The sequence below is a fragment of the Onychostoma macrolepis genome, chromosome 05, assembly GCF_012432095.1.
Source record: "Onychostoma macrolepis isolate SWU-2019 chromosome 05, ASM1243209v1, whole genome shotgun sequence".
Taxonomy (NCBI): Eukaryota; Metazoa; Chordata; class Actinopteri; order Cypriniformes; family Cyprinidae; genus Onychostoma; species Onychostoma macrolepis.
Window position 1 is genome coordinate 2,538,487 of NC_081159.1, and position 22,940 is coordinate 2,561,426.

General features: G+C 37.2%; 1 protein-coding gene across 1 annotated transcript in view; it reads right to left on the reverse strand.

The window, feature by feature from the left end:
- The window catches only part of galnt9 (polypeptide N-acetylgalactosaminyltransferase 9), a 98,418-nt gene that overhangs the window by 51,546 nt on the left and 23,932 nt on the right, over positions 1-22,940 (reverse strand). The window contains exons 3-4 of the mRNA XM_058777319.1: positions 13,776-13,942; positions 8,032-8,206 (exon numbers count right to left, since the gene is read on the reverse strand). Coding sequence (XP_058633302.1) covers positions 8,032-8,206; positions 13,776-13,942 — 342 coding nt within the window. The remainder of the gene's footprint in view (positions 1-8,031; positions 8,207-13,775; positions 13,943-22,940) is intronic.

Here is a 22,940-nt window from a genome sequence, read left to right on the forward strand (position 1 = left end):
CTCAGTGATCAGCCGCAGAACAGTGATTCTGTTCAAATTACCTATAAAATCATAAATGATTCCCTTTGAGCTAAATTAAAATTATATTTATGTATCAAACCCTACATAATAATGGTGGAGAATGCGGGCAGATTAATCTAAATTGTAAGCATAAACCAAGTTATTTAATCTTTTCCATTGCTGTGGATGAAAGATGAGACGCTTCTGAGCGAGACTAGGTGTGTGTGTGTGACGTCAGCAGCGCGCCTGCTTGAATGAATGAATGAACGCAGAGAAGGCTGTAACCTGAGTCCGTCTCTCCATTGTTCAACTGCAGTAAGTGAACTTAAAGTTATCTGAGATTGTACAATAAGGTTGAAATTGAGCGTGTTCCTCTTTTCTGTAATGCCTTGTTTTATAGCTGAATTGATGTCTTGCGAGTTCCAGGTCATTCAATAGCTATACTCCTGAATCTCAGTTACTGTTAGTAGAACGGAGCGAAACTGCAATAATTAAAAGGAAATAAATCGGTGGATAAAATTAGTTTTGAGCGTGTTCCTCAATTCTATTTGATCAAAGCCTTATTATTCATAGTTTGATTTTCAGTGCGTGTTCCATTGTCAGATCATCTATGCTATAAGCTTGATAAAGTTAAAGTTAACTTTGTGCCAACAGCGAAGCAAACCTGTTGTTTATGTGTCCAGAGAAACTGGCACAGGCTTTTATGATCTGATCCCTGTTTTCCTCGAATGCAGCACGAAGCGGCGATTCGAATAAAGTTTAATCAAACTCTGAACGAACTGAGTTTAAGCGCCACATCGCAGAACCAACTAAAAGCGGTGTTGTTATTTGTACAGTGTTGAAATGCGCCGACATTTCATGTAACATGCTTAACTGTAATTGCAGTGCAACATTCACGTGCTAGTCCACTAGAGTTTGTTTTGGTTGCCACAGTTACGATCGTGACACGGAAGTCTTAACCTACTTCCGAGCAACTCTGAACTGCGCACGCAGCACATCGAAGCTATTGTAAACAAACTCCATACTGTTGCTAAGCTAACGAAACGGTTGTGTTTACATTGAAGCCTATGCTAAAGCCATTAGCCTCAAAGGTTAGAAGTTAGCATTAGTATCCAGTGGTTGAATACAGTGTGTGTGTGTTTGAAAAGCTAAAGTGGTTTAACCCTTTAAACATCTAAACTAATACACTTGTTGGTCTTTCTCTTCTTATTAATCTAATTTCTCACTTCTTACCACTTATTTGCATTTTACTAGAGAGGAAATACTAGTTCACAATTATTAATTGTGTCAAATTCAAATTTGATTAAAACATTAAATTTATTTGGAATCATTCAAATTTCTCTTCAGATCATTTCATATGATCATTACTCCTAGTATTCTCGTTTGGGCCTAATCATTTTAGGTACAAATAAGCCTTGAACTTTGAAAGTTTTAAACTTATTCTACCTAATTGATTTATTACCCATATCAATAGATTCTATTTAGACTTATACTCATTACTTTATTGCGTTTTACCCTCTTTCTTCCTGTTTTGGTTATAGACTTAGCCACTATTTTTAGTTACTAAAACTAAAGAGTTCATCCTTTATTTAATTTCATTTTTTGCTTATTTTACCCATTTATTACTTTTCAAGTTTACTTTGTCTTACCATTTTCTTTCCTCTGTGTATCCTAGCTTGGGAACGACAAACCTGAGCCTTAATAGGAGACATTGTTATCCCTCACTACGAGTTCAAATAAATTAGAGAGACAAATCTCTTTCACCCGAAATTTATTTATTTGTTATTAGTTGTGCAGCAACGCTCCACTCGTAGTCGGGCATAACAACTTGCTAGTGGACCCGATCCACTTAATCTACTGTCTCCTTCCCTTCTGCTTTCTTTCCTCTTCACTTTTCACATTTGTAGGGACCTGTAAGAACCATCAATCGATTCTAAGTGAATGAAATACACAATCCTGGCAAAAGGCGAATCATCTTTAAGAATTTGATTGTAATCAAACACTCTTTCGTTCTTCCTAGCCTCCCACATTTGAAAACGCAATCCAAATTTTAACATCTCATCTAACGCTGAGATCAATTTAATAGAGAGAAGTTTTGGGCAACTGCTGCCTCGCAGCCTCCCTGGTGAGCGGTCCAACTGTAAGGTGTATGTTGTCAATCCTGTCAGACTAAGAAAGAGATATCATAATTATTATTATATTCGTTTGTCTAAAACAGAGATTTAATAATATTGTTTGCCTCCTTGATAACATTTAATTGAAAAAAAAAAGAATTTTCCTCATTTGAAAAAAAAAGGAATTGATTCTTTAATTGAATTTGTTTTTCACCTTTTTCTCTCTTTTCCCTCTTCCTCATTAGAAGTGACGAAGTCTTCACATCTCTAGTCTACCTAGATACCCTGAGACCAACACAGTCATCACCACACTACACTAGTGGTTCAAAATCACTGACACAACACTTAGTTGTCCCACCACACATAGGTTTCTACTCCACACAGATCTGTGTCAGTCTCTTCTCCCCAGCGTGCTAACATGCCGCAGACTGCAGCCCCTTGCCCAAGGGAAGATGGGAACACTTGGCTGAGAGGCACGACAGACAGCCTCACCCCCAAGACCCTTGAACTGTTATTATTTTTAATAATAATCCTAATTCTGAGAAGATTTCTGACACAAGATTCGAGCCAGAACACCAACCACGAGGAGCTAGTCAAAATCACCAGCTCCTAAGCTATGCCTTCACGACCCAGCTGAAGCTCAACGACAAGCACATCACCCATCTTCAAGAGGAGCTGACATGTGCTCAACGCCGCATAGACAAGCTGGAAGTGAAAGTTCAAGATCAACCCAAAGCACCCAACGAGAGGGAGCAGGAAACAACGGAACAAGTTAAGGAGCTCCAAGCAGCCCTGACAGCAGCTAAGCTTGACCAACAACATGCAAAAGCTGCCCAGAAAGACCTGGTAAACAGACTCCAGTATTCTGAACAGCTACTAGAGAAAGCCAAGAATGACATCAGTAACAAGAATGCTGAAATCAGTAGCTTGAAAGACCACCTTGAAAGGTACAAAACTGAAATGGACAATCTGACCCAACAACTAGACGATACCAACCATGAGCTCCATATGGTCAGAAAAGAACTCAAACATGCTTATGAGCAGAAACAAGAGCCAAGGCAAGAGAAACATTTCTCAGCCTCACCACTGCTGAGCAGAGCCGAGTCCTACGCCCAAGAACTGGTACGCAACGAAGAAGCGAAGGGCCACAACCCAAAACCTCACCTGCCTTCGCCACAGAACTCTTTCCTGTCAACGAAGTAAACCTCCCATCCAAGCAGACCTTGGAGCTGCACTTGGGATGACCGTCAAAGACCTCGACAAGCTGTCTAAAAACATCAGCAAGTTCAACCCGAACTCCACAGAGGGCCACACCATCGAGGCTCATCTGCAAGATATCGACTTTTATCTAGAAATGAGACCTCATGTGACTGACAGAGACAGGTTGTACCTCCTTAGAGCAACGTCCGGTCCCGAGGTACGAAACTTCCTAGATCGACAGCCCAGTCGAACAAAGTCAGACTACCAGCTACTTTGTGAGGTCCTGATTAAAGAATTTACAGACCCAGAGTCCGAAAATGGACTGTTAACTGCCTTGGAAACCAAACAAGGTCGACAAGAGACTCCACAAGCTTACTACAACCGACTCCGACAAGCTTACTTTGGTGCACACAACGAACCTGACCTTGAAGAGGATGTGAACTTCAAAAGCCTCTTCCTAAAAAATCTGCACCCTGGAGTCAGTCACCATCTAGGCGTCATGGCCTGTCCACGCTCCATGACCATCCAACAGTTGCGTGACCTAACACAGAAGGCCTACAACAAGCAGAAGATGGCCTCAAAGAAAGGTAACAAAACCTCCACACTCTTGAACTCTGTCACCAAAGACTCTAGCCTTGCACTGGACGACACCCAGTTGCATCACAACGCCAGAGTTTTCCATCAAGAGCACGGAGAACGGGACCCCCATGTCCACGACAGCTATCAGCCCAACCGCTGGAAAAATCCATGGGACAAGCCACGCTTCTCAAGAAACCCAAAAGATCAGACATCCAAAAGTAATCGCCTGACTCATCCAAGAGCAACTCGTGTGGGTAAGCGACAACGAAACCCACCTCAGCACCACTCAGACGTGCACAGCGCTGAGTATGCACAAGAACAAGACAGCTTACCATCAGAAGACATGGAACAAGTCATGAGACGACTGAAAGAGTTCCTTCAAGATAAGCTGAACACGGATGACTACAAAATTGAGTCATGCTCGCTGTGACCAGCGACAGAACGGAAGGCCGGTGATCACATGGTACACCACCATATCAGAGATGACAAGCACCTGTTCAACAACCACCCCGAACAAGCACGTCTCTCACGGCCAACTGTTGATGAAAACTGAGGTACCAGAGAACATCACCTCAGTCACCCATCACTCACTAACAAACTGGTAAATGAACTCCAACTCCAAGAACCACATTCCTGTCTGTGCAACAGCAACCACCAAAGCACAGAAGGTCAGAAAGTCTGCCACATCCAGAAGGCAGCACGAGAGGAATGCAACATAGGAGACGAAGTTTGCATCCCAGCTTCACACAGCCAGGCCAAACTACCTCCAACTGTCTGCTAAAGAACTTCCTGCCTTTCTGGACTGACTCCCATTAGATCATGGACACGCCTCATCCAAGCCAAGGATGCAGAGAGCCCGTCTTCACTGACATACCCGAAAAGGGGGGAGACAACACAGACTGAAACAGATCTGACCACACCTACACTACACCAGTAACACACACAACATTACCTACATCCAGAGGTAACCACATCTACTGATAACACATTTAACAAACATATTCTTCCCACAAGTAGAATATCCAAATTTTAGCGTAACAAAGTTACATACACCACCATGAAGGAGCATGCAGCTATCCTCACCATAGTTAGAACACCTGACACTAAGTTAAGGTACATGACATCCTAGCTGCACATGACCTCCTAGCTCAACAGTAGTTGCAAGCCATGCTAGGAAAATCCACAGCAGCTTTGTTTTGTTTTGTTCTTCTTTTACCTATCCTTTTCCTTCCCCTCTTTCTTTAGTAGGTGCAAAACCTAGACACCCTGCAAGGGTCAAAGGTCTGATATTAGGATTGACTCACTACACCTAATATCCATGCACGATAGGTCAAGTCATTTTACTACAAATGATGTCACCAGAAACTAAAGGTGAACACTCTTAAGTTAAGACAACTTAGAAGAAACAAACAAATCTAATCACAAAATTTGATTGAAGAATCAACGTACTAAACTAAATTAGAACAACAATTTCCAAAATTGAACTAAACTATTCAGTTTACCGAACTAGATTGACCAATTAAATATAACCGCCTGTACCCGAATAACCTGATGCCCTGCACCAGTACAGTAACTGTCATGGAGGTGTTGTCTTGTTGTTTGCTGTGTTTGTGTCTGCTTCTTCTGCCTCTGTTTATCCAGTGCTTGCCGATGTCTCCAACTCGACACATCGCCAATCAAGGGGGGTATGTAGCGTCAGAACGAGTCAGACAAAACTAAGATTCATTCAGAACATCGAAACATGAGGAGCTGAAATTCCAGGAGAACAGGACAACATCGTAAAGATTCCTATCTCCGATTTCTGGAGCAAGCCTAACCAACAAGCCTCTTCCAGAACAGCTTGCAACATTTAAGACAAAAGAACACTTATTGATAAGTCCAACGTAGGAAGGAGATCGTCAAATTTGGGGTAAATAATCAAGATTAATGGTCAAAGAGATGGCCATCACATGTGTTCCACAAGAGAAATCACAAGCTTCTTTAGATTGACTTTTCCCCACACATAGAAGACAAAAGAACCAGACTGAAATTCCTCTGTCCAAAGAACATGTCTTTTGGTCTCCACAGAACTATACAGAGACTTTCTTTTCATATGCACATAAAACCATCCTAAAAGGACATTGCTAGACATAACACTATATTATGTATGTAACCACACATTAGACTATCATGTTTTAAGCACATATTATGTATGTCTTTTTAATAACTATTGAATGACTTTAAGGTTTATTCATGTTTGGTATGTATGAGCTTGACAATTCTAGCTTGAAACGTTTCTTCCAACTGATTCTTTGTCAAATGTATCATATTCTGGTTATAGAAATCACATCCGAAATTATACTTTGCAAGAGTGTGAAAAGTCAGACCATGTGACCAGATAACATGCTGATTTATGATGGAAGGAACAACCCTAGCTAAGATAATAGCCTATCTAATTGGTCAAGACACCAGATGGGATGTGTCCAAAAGCCGAGTTTAAAACCTCAGGACACCATCAAATCGCCCTTCTTCCCTTCTTCCCTTCTCCTCTCTTCTTCTCGCCACCGCGCTTTGACGCTGTTTTAGCGCTCTTGAGCGTGCTCTGGCCTACAGGCCAGTTGCTACTTAACACCACGATGAGAAGAAAAACCACCTAGTCTCGTTACTCATTTTATTCTTTTACTTTAGTTTCTTTTCTTTCCGTTGAGTCTCGTGTTCAAAAGTTAAGTTTGCCGCAAAGTCCAGCTCCGACTGCACCCGCTTCAAACTTCAACCAGCAACTGACTCCAAGACCATCCTCAGCCAACGCCAACCATTGGCTTCCCAAGACATCACTTCAAAGACTACTGAACTTCCAGCCAATCACCAACTCGGAAAACCCCTTTCCTGCAACGACGACGAAGACAGAAGGGAATCCCTGTAACACAAGGCAACGCAAGTAAAACAACTCCAGATTCTAACTGAACTGGTGCATTTAATATAAATTTTAGCCTCATTGAGAAACTCAATGCGAGGGTTAATTAAGTGATTGATGGTTGTTCAGGTCTATGCAATAGCACATATTGCTATAAACTTGGGATTTCACATTCTCATTCTCTAAACTCATCCTTTCTCTCTTTCTGCAACGTGTGAATGTGTGAATGCGTATGTTCATGTTAGATTAGTTTGTCTTAGGTTTATATAAATAAAGTCTTATTTATATTCAAAAGAGAAGTATCTTGTGTTTTGTGCTTACAAGTTAATGTCTTAATCTGCCAATCTTGTTACTGTGCTTATTAATAGTGTTTTCACTATATTTTGGATTTTAATATCCAGTGCAGAGTTAATGTTATACGGCTCGTTCAGTGAATCGCTGCCGACTCAGTGATCAGCCGCAGAACAGTGATTCTGTTCAAGTTACCTATAAAATCATAAATGATTCCCTTTGAGCTAAATTAAAATTATATTTATGTATAAAACCCTACATGAGGTATGCATCTCCTGTCTCTCCGACCGCAGATCCGGCATCATGCGCCTGAGACGGTGGCCCCATTCAGCGATCATCTCTCCATTAAATGTTTATGTTGTGGAACAAAGAGGAAAAGCTCATTAATGGTTAATCCATAATTCCCAAATGGAGGTCATAGTACTCTAATGGGAGGCCTTAATGAGAACTCATTGCTGTTGAGTTGAAGGAGGTGACAGATGAAGGATGCTCGAGTTCATTTAAGGATTGTGAGAGCGGTGGGAACAGCAAGCCTCAGCGCATTGGAGTCATTTTGTGTTTTTGGAGGCAACAAACAATGACTTTATTCTTCCACCTGGACTGTAGTTTGTACGCCGGTTCCCAACCAGACCAGCACTAAACAGCATGTACCAGCTTAAAAAAAAAGACTTCTCAGTAGGGAAGGCCATTACCATCAGAGAGGAAAAAGGTTATTTCATTTGGGGCACATCTCATTCATCCATTTCTGAGATCATTAATCTATCAGTTCATTTTTGACAGATGCTTTAGATAAAAATCCATCAGGCTGCTTTCCTCACTGAAGTCTAAGCTACCATTGATGCCATGATGAATATTCTCTGCTAAATCAATCCTTTGTCAAGTGAAGCACGCCAGTGATATTCTGAGTGGCGAGACAATGCCTTATAAAATAATAAAAGACCGAATCCCACTTACCAGGCTGTGTTGAACTCCACGTGGGCGTCAAAGAAGCCCACAACAGGAGCAGTGGCTGCGTTCCAGCCGTGAATCCTGGCCCGTATGAGTCCCTCTCTCTTACTGTTCCTCACGATCTTCACCAGGCCGGGATATCGCTTGTTCACGTAATGATCCAGATTGAACTTCAGCTCCACTACGAGAGAAAAACAGAGCATGCGAAGGGATGAAATCCAAACCTCCTACATCAATAACAGGGACTTCGACATTTGTCTTTTTATTATGAAGGTCACATTGAAACCCTTTTTCATGCCACATTTTATTTTTGTTACTTTCATGCACAGGTTTTATTGTGAAGGCACTGACTATTAATGCAATTTCATCTTTAAATAAATTCATCATAAATGATTGCATTTTAAAAATCATCTAATAATCTACAAAAAGAATGAAATGAACCTATAGAATGTTTAGAATGTATAGAATGAAATTAACCTATAGAATCTTTCAAAAGATTTTACACTTACAAAAAAAAAAAAAAAGAGGGTTTTTTTTAAGAACTGTTTACTCAAAGGCTCTTTGTGGAACCAAAAATAACACTCTTTTAGAACCCTTATTTTTAAGAGTGTATCCCCTTTCGCTCATGATTCTGAACGGAAAAAAACAACAAGAAAAAAGCATTCAGGTTCAAAGAAGTAGCTTGTGTTGAATTCTGTACGATAAACTTAATAGCATAAAAGAAAAAAGAAGGTTTTAGTGGCACTATAGATGACATGGTAAATAAATCTGCCTGAATCTCCCCACTCCTTTAGTCTCTCAGAGTTAGCTATCTGTCCTCATTCAATAAGAACTCTGGGAGGTAAACAAATGGAGTGCAAGGAGAACACGCACACACTCAGAGAGGCAAACACACACATACACACACTCAAGGAAGATAGATGAGTGTTTGGGCTCTTTCCTGCAGGTTGCTGAGTGCTCTAGTTTCTATGGGGAGAGGAATAAGGAGGAACAGAGCACTCTTTAAGGCACTGATGCACACAACTACCTCCCCTCTCATTCATCAGCTCAGAGGAACGATTAACATTTCAGTGTTTCGGTGCAATGGATAACACTGCCACTAGATTTAATCACCCAAGAATGTGATTTAAAATTATTTTACATTAAAGGTGAGACGGTTTTATGTTTGCCCATAAAGAATCATCGGCCACATACATACTGTAAAGTTTCAGAAGCGACACCTGCATTTAAATACTAAACCACCATCAACAGAGCTGTCATGTTTTATGTTTGGAGTGCGCTTGAAGAGTTGCCATGTCCACTTATTATAAACGATGCTTATCAAGCGCCTTTGGGCTTGTTATTTGGGCTCCAGTTTATGGAGTTAATAAAGTAGGCAGATGCAATTCACTATATTTTGGTATGTGGCTTATTTCCAAAATAACATATTTGGATTTAAGTTTATTATGGGCTTATTCTTATTTGTTGTTGTTGTTATTTTCCAAGCAAGATCTGGCAACACTAATGATTTAAAATGTACCCTGTGATTTCTTGCACCGCACATACAGAAAAGATGAAACTCTGTTCAGACTAGTTCCAACTAGTTCAGTTTGGAACCCAGAACAGGGTTACGTGCAAAAATGTGAACTGACAACCGAATTTAGCTGTGATTTGTATCTGGCCATATCACATATCATAGGCAACATTATAGGCCATAGAATAAATATCACCATTTATTTTAACATAATATTTGCACTTTTCCCCCTAAATTTCCATTGTGCTGTGAAAAAAAAATAAAAAATTGCATTCTCATTACTATTATAAGCAAATATTATAAATGTAAATGCAATTTAGTACAATGAATATTACAATGATGTATAATGATATATACACATGCATAAACTATACACAAAAAAATGTCTTCTAACAGGCTCTCTCTCTCTCTCACACACACACACACACACACACACATTATTTAAATTACTCAACTTAATTTTGTTTCTTGTTTTCGATTTTGAAAAATGTATTAATGAGAAATTGTTTTCATGAGATTCACCCAAGTCCAATAAAAGTGTCTGCTAAATTAATAAATATAAAATGAAAGCACAGAACATAAATATCTTCATAAATTATATTCACGCTGACTGCTTTTAATGTCAGCTCTGCTCCAGTTATTACAACACGGCCATATTAGGGCGGGCACAAAACGCAGCTTGGTGTGTGTCGCACACACACACGCACGCACACACACACACACACACACACACACACACACACACACACACACGTGCTGTTAGAAGTTATAGGATTCCCTCTGGTGCGTTCTGAATGAGATTGAAATTAAGAATCATGAGACTGAAATATTTTATAAGCTTTCACCAATCAATGAAGAACAAATATCCATCTATCATACTGTGAATAGAAAAGCAGAAATAAGTTCTGGAACACAGCAGATCAAAATTGAGCATTATGAAAATATTTGAAATGCATGCTGATCCTGATAGATGCGCTATGGCAAAGGGATTGCTTTGCTTTATTTAATCAACAAAGAGGACTTATCATTTTTCATCTGCATATATCAAGAACTGTGGCTTGATATACAACCATATGCAATAACTAGTGAAGGCTGCATATGGCACTGGAATAGCAATTAATGCAATTAAAGAAAGCCATTTTCCTCATGGATGCACATGTGTACGTGTGTGCCACTGGGCTTCAGTAAAACAGGGATCATCCACAAATAATAAAAAAACAAAAAAACAAAAAAAATCAATTTGTGTTCCATAGAATTAAAAGAAGAAAATGTCAAATGGGTTTGGAACAACATGAGGGTGAGTAAATGATGATAACATTATTATTTTGGGACGGTCACTAATTTTATCCACAGAATTTGGCCAACTATACAATTAAATTCATAACATATGAGGATTTTAATTGTGTAGTTTGCTTATGGGGATAAAGCCAGATGTCATTTACTAGCAGGAGTCTCAAATAAAAAATGTCCTTGGAAAGTATTAAACAAAGTCTTCATCTAAAGGGCCTAAATTTCTTTTCATTTGGACTGAAACCCATTATTATCTGTTTACAAGCGACGTCTAAATGAATTGAATTTCAAGGGCGCAATACCACGCCGTAACTGATGAGATGAGAAAAATAGACGCAATGTCCCTTAATATTATTCACAAGGTGAGAATGAATGCTACCCTGCGTAACAGGATTCAGCTGAGATTAATCCAAACAGACAGGGATGATGGAGGGACAGAAAAAGAGGACAAAAACCTTATTGGCTTCAGTGAATAGTGTAACACGAGAACGGCACTCTATTAAACGTCTTCATAATGGACAGACGACTTAGAGGGACAGAGACACGCTTGCTAAGGTCAATTCATTATTCAAGTGGTGAGGGCGCCTGTACCTCCAGCCGTTTTTGGGGCGCGAGCGCTAAACCGGAGACGACAAGCTACAGCGCTGAGAAAAGGTCAAGTAGGCAACCTTTGCATGTTAACAGTTTAATGTCAGCTGGAAGAAGTTGAAGCATCAGCAGGAAATTAGCATATGAAATTAGAAATGGTCAATGCCACATCCAGAGAAGCCGAGTGTGTGTGATAACAGCAAATTGGGGAGATAGCGGTACTGCCAGTCATCTGTTCTCCACAACGCTCCACCTCTGTGCGTATCTCTTTTATTCGCAAACAAGATTGAGAAGTACTGCCTTTTTAAATATATATGTGACCCTGGAGCACAAAACCAGTCTTGAGTCGCTGGGGTATATTTGTAGCAATAGCCAAAAAATACATTGTATGGGTCAAAATTATCCATTTTCTTTTATGCCAAAAATCATTAGGATATGAAGTAAAGATCATGTTCCATGATGATATTTTGTAAATTTCTTACCGTAAATGTATCAAAACTTAATTTTTGATTAGTAATATGCATTGCTAAGAACTTCATTTGGACAGCTTTAAAGGTGATTTTCTCAATATTTAGATTTTTTTGCACCCTCAGATTCCAGATTTTCAAATAGTTGTATCTCAGCCAAATATTGTCCGATCCAAACAAACCATACATCAATGGAAAGCTTATTTATTCAGCTTTCAGATAATGCATAAATCTCAATTTCGAAAAATTGACACTTAAGACTGGTTTTGTGGTCCAGGGTCACATATATCAAGTATATCTGCTTAAAGGTAAATTTGAACAACATTTAGGAGTATACTATAATATAGGAAAGTGTAATTTAAAAAATAAATAAATAAATAAAAATAAAACAAAAATAATAATACATACACTACTGGTCAAAAGTTTGGAATCATTAAGAGTTTTTTTGCTTGTTTTATATTTATTTATTTACTTTTAAAAGAATCCTTGCCAAGGCTGCATTTATTTGATCAAACATACAGTAAAAACTGTTATACTGTGAAATATTATTATGATTTATTATGTCTTCAGTGCCACATGATCCTTCATAAATTATTCTAATATGCTGATTTTTTTATGATCAATGTTAAAAACTGTTTTTGCAGCTTAATATATTTGTGTAAACCATGATAATATTCATAGGGTTCTTTGATAAATAGAAAATTAAAAAGAACACCATTTATTTGAAATAAAAACATTATAACATTATAAATAAATAGCAATAAATAAAAATTATAAAATGTAGTTATAAAATGTTGTTTTTGATTGTAATAATATTTTACAATACTACTGTTTTTACTGTATTTTTGATGAAATAATTTATTTCGTAAAGGCTAAAAATAGAGTGCAACGATTTCCAGAAACTCTATTCAATTGAGGACTCAGAGAACTACTGAAAATCATAGAAAATGTTTTTTAAAAAGTTTAATTGTGATCAGACGAATGAACCAAATCACTAAAATGAATTTCACACAGTACTTCAGAGAGTGGCCCTGTGTCAAATGGCACACTCGATGCGGACCTGCGGTCTCATGGCCTTCGTTCACACATGCCCATGAGGTCCACGAGCCTGTAGGGTATCCCATTTATCATTTTATGATTCAGAAGGGTGCTCTTTGCAGCCTCTACGTGCCCTCAATCCTGAGCCAAACCTGCACTCATATGAACTAAACCCAACAGTGATGAAGAGGGTTCTAGAAGAGAATGGTTCATTATTGCTCCACCTTGCTTGGTTTTAAGGCTGTATGCGATAAATAACGTGACACAGAAAACATATTTTTATGTGACACCAAAAAAATAGTTCATTACTGAAAAAAGCTACACTATTTTGAGCACAGCTGAGCTGCTACTGTCACACTAATGAAAAATGTTCCGTTAGAAGCGTCACTACTTTTAGTCAGTCCGATACTTCAGCGCAGTTTGACCAGATAAAACGACTGCAAAACATACAGCGTCAGTAATATCTCAAAGAAAAATGAACAATCTGTCTTTCCTTTTAAAGATTATTTATAAACCTTGAGCTGTGTGCAAGAGTACACACCTAAAGGTTTACTCTTGCGGTGTTTGTCTCTTGCTGTTTATTTTTCCTCTTTTTGTTAGTCTTTAAGCGCAGTCTCTAACCAAGCAACAAAAATGTTTGTTTGCTCAGACAAAACACAGACTGTTACGGCATACCTAAACAGGTTAGTCATACTTTATCTGAGGATGTCGTGCTGTGGTTATGCACACTTTCTTTATAAAGGCTTTTACTTCTGGAGCAACAAGAGAAACCGGTAAACGCAAGCAGCTGTATTCGTTTCAGGGAAAATAAAGCAATAAATCATTAATGGAAACATAAAGGGATGCTTCCCTACCGCTGTCACTGTTGTCGTCCACCAGTATGATTTCTTTGAGCAGGTGTGCCGGGGTATGGTTGACCACGCTGTGTACAGACCGCAGGATGACAGACAGAGCTTCATTCACAAAGATGAAGACGACAGAGATCTGGGGAAGGTCCTCAGTGTAGGTCAGCTGCTTACACCTGGAGAGAAAACAGACATCAGTGTATCAGTATGCAGCTTTATAGTCAGAACATTTAATAAGTTTACATTACTTCAGAAAATAACAACTGACCATAATCATTTTTGTAGTATATTATTCAGGTTTTATTGTGTATGACTCTGCTTTTTTATTTATTCATTATTATTTATAAATAATATTACTATTTTATTGTTTAAATAATAAATAAGATCTTTTTTTTGTTTTAAGTTGCCAGTCACTGCATGCAATACATCAAAAAAAAGAACAGAGTCTCGGCTTTAAAAAAAAAAAAACTGTTTTATTCTAGCTTAATGCATTCTTTTCTTTTTTTATCAACACATGAATATACAGTAGGCAAGTTTCATTTTGACTAGAAAGCTGAGAAAAGCATGAGAAAAGCAAGACTATGTCCAGATTGGAGTAGCTCGCTTCTATCAACACCCCCAAACAGATTCCTGGGTCGACAATTAATTTGGTAACATTCGGCAGTTTTGATTTATATTCGGTTTAAAGTTTGATGATCATGATATTTTACATATGCATCTGCTTGCATGCTTGTTTCTGCTTCTTCTTCTTCACTGTGTATTGATTCAGAGATTCTGGACTCTTTCAGAAGACGTGTAATAGCGCACACTACCATATAACATTGAAAACAAGGAAAGCCAGAAAATTCTGTCAATGGCAGTGAAAGAGTTAAAAAATTAGATGCAATGCAAATGCCAAAATGAAAAATGCCACACATAAAGGGAGAGGCATCATCTTTCTCCACACTGTGAGCAGGACTTGGAATATGTTTACTAACTTGTCGTCACAGCTCCAGTCATAACCATAAGAATTTCATAATATGACATAAGGCTCGTTCACACCAAGAACAATAACTATAAAGATAACAGAGACATTCTGTTTATTATAAGCACAGGATGCACAAATGCTAGAGCTCTTTAAAGCAGGATGGATTCTGATTGGCTGTCAATTCTTTTATTGCTTATCAGCAAAAAAAAAGTTAAAAGTGATTCCAACAATATTGTTCGTCTGTGTCATTACAGTTGTGTTGTGGACGCTGCAATTTGTTTTTTAAGAATGATTGTTAAAACTATATCCTGTTATCGTTAGTTATCGTCCTTGATATGAATGGGCCTTTGTAGTCTTACTGTGAAAAGTCAGATTTTGTTGAAGCACCATTTTGGATTATTCACAATTGCATGCGTTGCATGAACATCTTTATTTTATAGAGATATTGTATTATAGCCGGAATATATGCTTTGGATAAGATGAAAATTCTGGTGCAAAGCTACAGTATACTAGAAACATAAAGCATTTCATTACATTTAGGACCCCTAGAGGAGTTCCTATATTAGTACAAGACAACTAAAATACAACCTGACGTCTCAAAGCTAAAGATTAGTTGTCTTGCCACTAATAAATGTGTGCATATTTACTGTGTTGCTAACACTTTCTACATTCTGGCTAAAGACAAAACCTGACAAGCCACTAAAACGCCTAAATTCATTCCCACATTTACCCCTCTTCTTGTGGGAAAAATTGAGGCATGCCAACATAGCCTTTATTGCACATTGTAAATGCTGACTGGTTACTATGGCAACCATAAGTTCTTGATCAACATCTCACTGTGAAATCCCTCCCTCAGCCGTCCTAAGCTCTGGGAAAACAGCATGAGGCTCCTGCCGCCCGTATGGACTTACTCTCGGCTCTTTTAATATGGCTGAGGATTATAGGGCTCAGGAATAGGTTATATTTCATAAGATACGATTACAGAGACTAGGTTTGGCATTTAGCAGATTAAAATTCTCTAGGCAATCACATTATTGAGTAACGCCAAAGTTGTCTGCTCACAAAAAGGTATACTCAACAAATAAGTAATCAGATTATATACAACCAAGAGAATAAAAGTATATATGTGACCCTGGAGCACAAAACCAGTCATAAGGGTCAATTTTGAGATTTATACATCATATGAAAGCTGAATAAATAAGCTTTCTATTGATGTATGGTTTGTTAGGATCGGACAATATTTGGCTGAGATACAACTATTTGAAAATCTGGAATCTGAGGTTATGACTGGAAATCAAAATATTGAGAAAATCGCCTTTAAAGTTGTCCAAATGAATTCTTAGCAATGCATATTACTAATCAAAAACAACGTTTTGATATACTTACAGTAGTAAATTTACAAAATATCTTCATGGAATATGATCTTTACTTAATATCCTAATGATTTTTGACATTAAAAAAAAATCTATAATTTTGACCCATACAGTGTAATTTTGGCTATTGCTACAAATATACCCCAGCGACTTAAGACTGGTTTTGAGGTCCAGGGTCACATATGTGCATCTATATTGCATAACAACAGCTGGAGAATGAACCTGTAACAGTATACAGTTGTGACAGAATTTTAACTATTTTTATTGAAGGAGCAAAAACAGACACTATTTGTTTAAAATGTGAGTTACTAACTTTTTGCTTGTTGAACTACTCTATAAAAGCAATATCACATTTTTAATGGAGCTGATATTCAGAGAAAATGGCAACCATGCTCGTGTGATAAAGCTTTAACTATAACATATTCTGCAAAATATAAAAATCAGAAACCTATTATTGGGACATTTTTGCCCCATAACTTGAATTTTTAGGACATTTTTTGTCATTTTATGGGTATTTTTGCCTCAAGCTCCCGCTGATTGCAGACCCAGCATGGTGTGCTTCTATCAAGATCCAAAAAAAAAAAACAGACTTTGAGGATGAAAATAATGTAAAATTAAAACACTTTAGTAAAAGCACATTACAGTTCAATTCCTTATATAAGGTTTACTGATTTTAAATGTATTAATTTCATCATATGAAGAATGTGCTGCGTTTACAAAAAGGAGGGTGCTGCAGCCCTGTTACAAAGCAGCAAAAAAATATAAAAAAAACCTCTTGAATACAATAGATACAGATAACATGTTTATTCACATGTTGTTGGAAAATAAAAATACAAAATAAAAACTTGCATAAAAAATATTTATGATCCCTTTATATATTTATTTTAAGGGTTAAATGGATGTGTAGTTGATCCAAGCCCCACAGCTTAGCACGCATGTGATTCGCGGATTAACTGCAAAATGTAGCCATCATAGAGTGAACACTTATTTTATTTATTTATTTATTTATTAGCAGAACTATCTGTATATGTAAGCATTCAGCACACTGATAGCATTCAGTCTTACCCAATAATGAGGACTTTTTTTTTTCATTCTTACTGCAAAACAAGAATTACTGATCACAGATGACTAATGGTCCACTAAAATAATGACTGTGGCAATTTATGCATGGACATTTCCTTCATTATAATCTCCATAAATTATTTTCTGTAACGATTTGAGGAGAAAAGGTAATTGTGCCTAGTCTAACACAATCATATTATCACGCTAACACAAATACTGTTTATGCTGAATCCTGAATATGGTAATGCCTTTTTTGGAATAACAGGCATAAAATCCCTATCTGATAGATATCACTGAAATACTGTATGTGTCCTGAGAAATCACACAAGTCTCTGTTTTAGCCCAAGGCTCTGTAAACAGCAAAAAAGGATCTGACTGTGGTGTGTTATAGCCCATCAGAAATCCTAGAGTCGTGCCTCTGCCTGTCAGTCATACTACGCTCTGGGGTTTGCTGCATTGTCTTTGAAGGATGGAGATTTGGAGAGGAGGCATACAGTTGAAGGGATGGGAGGCCGTCTAGCTCAATGGCATAGTCTAAAATAGAGAAGTTAGCAAGCTGCCTATTAGGCTAACATTGTTTACAGCAGCTATAAATTGCCCTCTATAGTGGAGTAACATCTAAGGACCTTAATCAGCAGAATGAGTTCAGTGTAAATCAATGTAAAAAAAAAAACATGCTTACATAAAATGCTTGCTTCAGTGCAACCGTTTATGCAAAAATTGATTTATGGGTTTACATTATGAATAAGGCCTGATGAGGCCATCAAAAATATTTGAATTATATAAAAATATACAGACAAGCAAGCCTAAAAAAATATATCTATTATAAGCTATGTCATTTCTCAAGCCCATTCAACAGAAAAATCAGACTTTTCCATGGATAATGTTCATTGAGCCCCCTGCTGCCAGTCAATAATATTTAATGGCTCTACTCCCCTCAGTGAAAATCCCCTCACCCAATCTGGGCAAGATCTTTCCCTGTGTGAATTCACAGTACAGTACACACTTTCACCCACACACTCACACGTGTGAAAGAGCCACATACTGTAGTCTTTGTGAGTCATAATGGTGATGTTCAGTGTTTTAACTGCAGGTGGAGAACAGTCAGCCTGAAATGACGCAACACTACCAAAACACAATTCACATTAGGTGTTAAAAAACTTTCTCAAATCCCAGCTTGATCTATAAAAGTGCATGCAAACTATAAGTAAAATGAACAAAAATACACAAAACCGCTAAAACCCAAAAATGAAATAGAAAAAAACCCAACAATCAAACTATATAGCAGTATCTCAACTATTAAACTAAAAGTGATATAAACAGTGATGAGTATACTTCAGCTTAAATTACATTTACTCATTTTGCAGGCACTTTTATCCAAGCTACAGTCTAAAGAAAAGTCTAAATATATCCAATTGATCAATTCTAGGACTAAATCATGGGCAATAGGCCATGGAGAAAAATAAATAAAGGATAGCAAGCGTATTTGTGGAATATTGCTTATATCAGCTAGACTGTGCTAAAGCAAGCATACAGCTATGGCTAACTTCCAGTGCATAAAAACAAACTATTATGATAGTTCAACAGTGACAGCTGTGCAAATATCATTCAAAGCTATTTATAACAGTCCTCTAATACCATGCGGTTGTGCAGCCATAGCAGCATAAGGAAGGTTTGATTGATCAGGCCATTAAAGCATTTTTTCTTTGCTTCCCAGCAGGTTGCTGTTTTTCCAATCCCTTATTTTTTTCTTCCTCAAATGCTCATGCAAAGCACCATGAATACAAAACTGATGTCACCAGCAGTATTTTTCCACAAAATGTGCATGAATACATAAAATAAATCCAAATAAATCCTTTTACGTGTTATCACAGGAGTGAAAAGCACCGCCGCGTTCAGGTGAAACAGCCAAAACAACAATGCAACGTCACATCAACACTGAAAAACAAGCCAATTTTTAAAAAAATCATTTTTAATCTTTATATTTAGAAACATTCATAAAGATAATTTTACCTAAGAAGCTTTACCCTAGTAAAAAAGTAATCCATTTAAAATCCATTTATTTCATACTAAGTAAAGTTCAAATCTATTAACGTATTTACTGACATATCACTCAAGACTGATATAAAAAATTATAAACTTTATTTGGAGTACTACTTGTGCACAATGCACATTTCTTAATTTTAAGCCTAAAATGTGCTTTAATGTCACTATTGATGAGGATTGTATGATCTTTGAATAACATCTGTTTTTAAATGCAAGATATTTAAAGTGTACCTAAAGTATAGTTGCAATAGTTCCGCTTTAGCACAATCAAATATACTTCAGTATGTCTTTAGTCGCACTACTTCCGCACAATTAAAGCGCGTTAAGCACAAAATTAACTGTTCCAATTTAGCAGACATTCAGTATACCAGTGTAATATACCAAAATGACTTTGTATTAAGCACTTCAATATGAAAATGCCTTTGTAGTATACTTAGCATTTCAAATACATTTAAATGTATTTTTTCACTAAGGTGATTTCTTTCTTTTTCTATTGATTTTTAATTACACATTTTGCATAACAAACAATTACACATGAGATTAAAAAATCTATACAGGCATATATTATTACATTATTTTACACATACAACACATAGATATAAATCAGCATATTAGAATGATTTCTGAAGGCTTTGCCATCACAGGAATAAATTACATTTTAAAATATATTCAAATAGAACACAGTTTTTTAAATTTGTAATAATATTTCACGATCTGAGAGACCAGCTCATATGTGACCCAGGACCACAAAACCAGTCATAAGTGTAAATTTTTCGAAATTGAGAAAAATTTGAGAAAAATTGAGAAACTAGTCATAAGGGTCGATTTTTTTTAATTGAGAGCTGAATAAATACGCTATCCGTTGATGTATGGTTTGTTTGGATCGGACAATATTTGGCTGAAATACAACTATTTGAAAATCTGTAATCTGAGGGTGCAAAAAAATCTAAATATTGAGAAAATCACCTTTAAAGTTGTCCAAATGAAGTTACTAGCAATGCATATTACTGATCAAAAAAATATGTTTTGATGCATTTAAGGTAGGAAATTCACTAAATATCTTCATGGAACATGATCTTTACTTAATATCCTAATGATTTTTGGCATAAAAGAAAAATGCATAATTTTGACCCATACAATGTATTTTTGGCTATTGCTACAAATATACCCCAGCGACTTAAGACTGGTTTTGTGGTCCAGGGTCACATATGAGGGTGTACAGTAGTGCATAGTAAATAAATGCCTCATTCATTCATTCATACCATATTTTTGATTAAATAAATCCAGTCCAGAGCATAAGAGACTTCTGCAAGTATTTTTCCATAAAATGATTTCCACTATGATACAAAATTATTTTATGTCCTCTCACAAGTATTAGTGTAATATTAATATTCATTTACAGCTGACTTATCAAATCAAAATAATCTGTATGCGCCTTTCAAATGTCAGAGATACTTTTCCCACACAGTGTGTGCCGGCTATTCATTTAGCTTCACGACCAAGTAATTTTACACTTTCATTGCTCTAGTTACTACCTGCAATCTAGGCCATTGCTCAAGTCTGAATTTGTACGGCTGGACAGGGGCAAGCAGCTACAGGCTGTAGCAGGATGAGAGATGGACTCATCCGTGTGAAATAGAGCCAAAGCTGGCTGTCCAGTTATCATAATTTGACCTGGAACAAAGCATGACAGAAACAGACACTTAGATTAAGATGTATTCCTATCTCTCTCTCTCGCTCTTCTCTCTCTGCCTCTCCCTGAATCATTTCTCTCTATAAGACTTCACATTAACCTCTAACACTGCCTCAGCGTTCTGGTATCAGTCTAGAAGCAACTTGCTGATTGTGATCATATACCTCTGCTAAAAAAATCATAACTTGGCTTGTCACTGCATCATGTTTTCACTGAAAACATCTCATCGGTACAAGAAGGAGTGTTGATAGATCTCAACACCCTTTTGATCTCATTCCCACTAAATAACGGCTTACAAAAAAAAAAATCCATCTATTCTTTTATATGTCGTCTCGAAACGTAAACACATTCCTGAAGCCAATTCATTTAATTCACTTGTGAACGTTCAATCTCCTTGCATACATTTTCCTCCTCCATCCTTGAGTCAATAATAAAATGGCTCCTTGATGTAGTTATATCGATTTGTTTTCTTCACTCGGTGGTAAATTAATTTGCGTCAAGTCCTTTGAGCTAAGGTCAGCTTGACCTTTTAAAGAGACTACTTTTCTTGTGGCTGCATAAAAATATGCTGCCTTTGTTTGAGAAAGCACATCAATTAGGCCTTTGACCAGAGAGACTGAAGAAGCAGGTATCCCGGAGATCTGCAATTAAACATGCATTAAAGTGAAACGGCCATCAATGCACTGCCCCTTCTGGACATCAAAGACCTTTGGAGAATGACTCCTCAATTAGCCAAGAAACACATCAACAACTGTTTGCAGGGCATCAGAAACACAAACCGCTCGGAGGCTCGGTGCTGCTGGCTCAGTGTAAGAGACTGTGTCCTCTACAGGACCGGGTCAACAGACCCCGGGCTCCGAGGCACAAACACCACAAAGACCAAACCCACCGGGCAATGACCTAAACACACACACAGTAAACCATCCATAACCCTCATGTAATGATGTCCGCAAACTATAGCTGCAGAACAGTACACTATCATTCAAAGCTTTAGGGGCAGGATTTAAACATCATTTTGTAGTGTTTATGTCTTAAGGCTTTATGAAAGATAAAAAAAACTAAAATATTAAGTATACTACAAATTTACATATTTATGTGGTTAATAAAAATACCCTGCAATTGTACTTTCAGTATACTGAAGTATATTTGATTGTGCTAAAATGTTAGGTACACTTTAAATACCTTTCATTTAAAGACTGATATTATTCAAAGATCACACAATCCTAATCAAAAGTGACATAAAACACATTTTAGGCTTAATATTAAGAAATGCACATTGTGCACAAGTAGTACTCCAAACATACGGGACACGTCCTGGCCAGGATTTTAATATTGCCTAAAACATCCAAAGTAGTTTGACCAATAACATGCAGGTATTGTACATAATCGACCAATCGTGGCGCTGTGCGTGAGAAGGTGAGATCTACAGAGAACGATCAAAGCGATGCAAATTCGCGCACGTGTTTGTTTCGTTCGTTTGACTTGAAGCGTCTCTGCGCACCGATCAAAAAAGACACCAAGGTAGGCGCGAGAGCGATTCAAAAACATAAGGAGCTGTCTGCTCTGCTCTCTATAGCATATCTCATGAATGTCACACAACGATCGACCTGCACAGTGCAAACAGCCAAAACCTGGATATTTTAGGCAACATAGAAATCCTGGCAAGGACGCATCTCGTAAAAATGTCCCGTATGGTGGTCACCCTACTAAACAAAGTTTAATTAAAGTTTTTATATCAGTAAAGTCTTGAGTGATATGTCAGTAAATATGTTAATAGATTTGAACTGTACTTAGTATGAAATAAATGGATTTTAAATATATTACTTTTTATTAGGATTTATTTGATTAAAAACAGTAAAAAAAACAGCAGTATTGTAAAATATTATCACAAATTTAAACATCTGTTTTCTGTTTTAATATACTTTAAAATATAATTAATTGAGGAAGAATTTTCAGCATCATTACTCCAGTCTTCAGTGTCACATGATCCTTCACAAATCAGTCTAATATGCTTATTCGCATTATTAATCTTA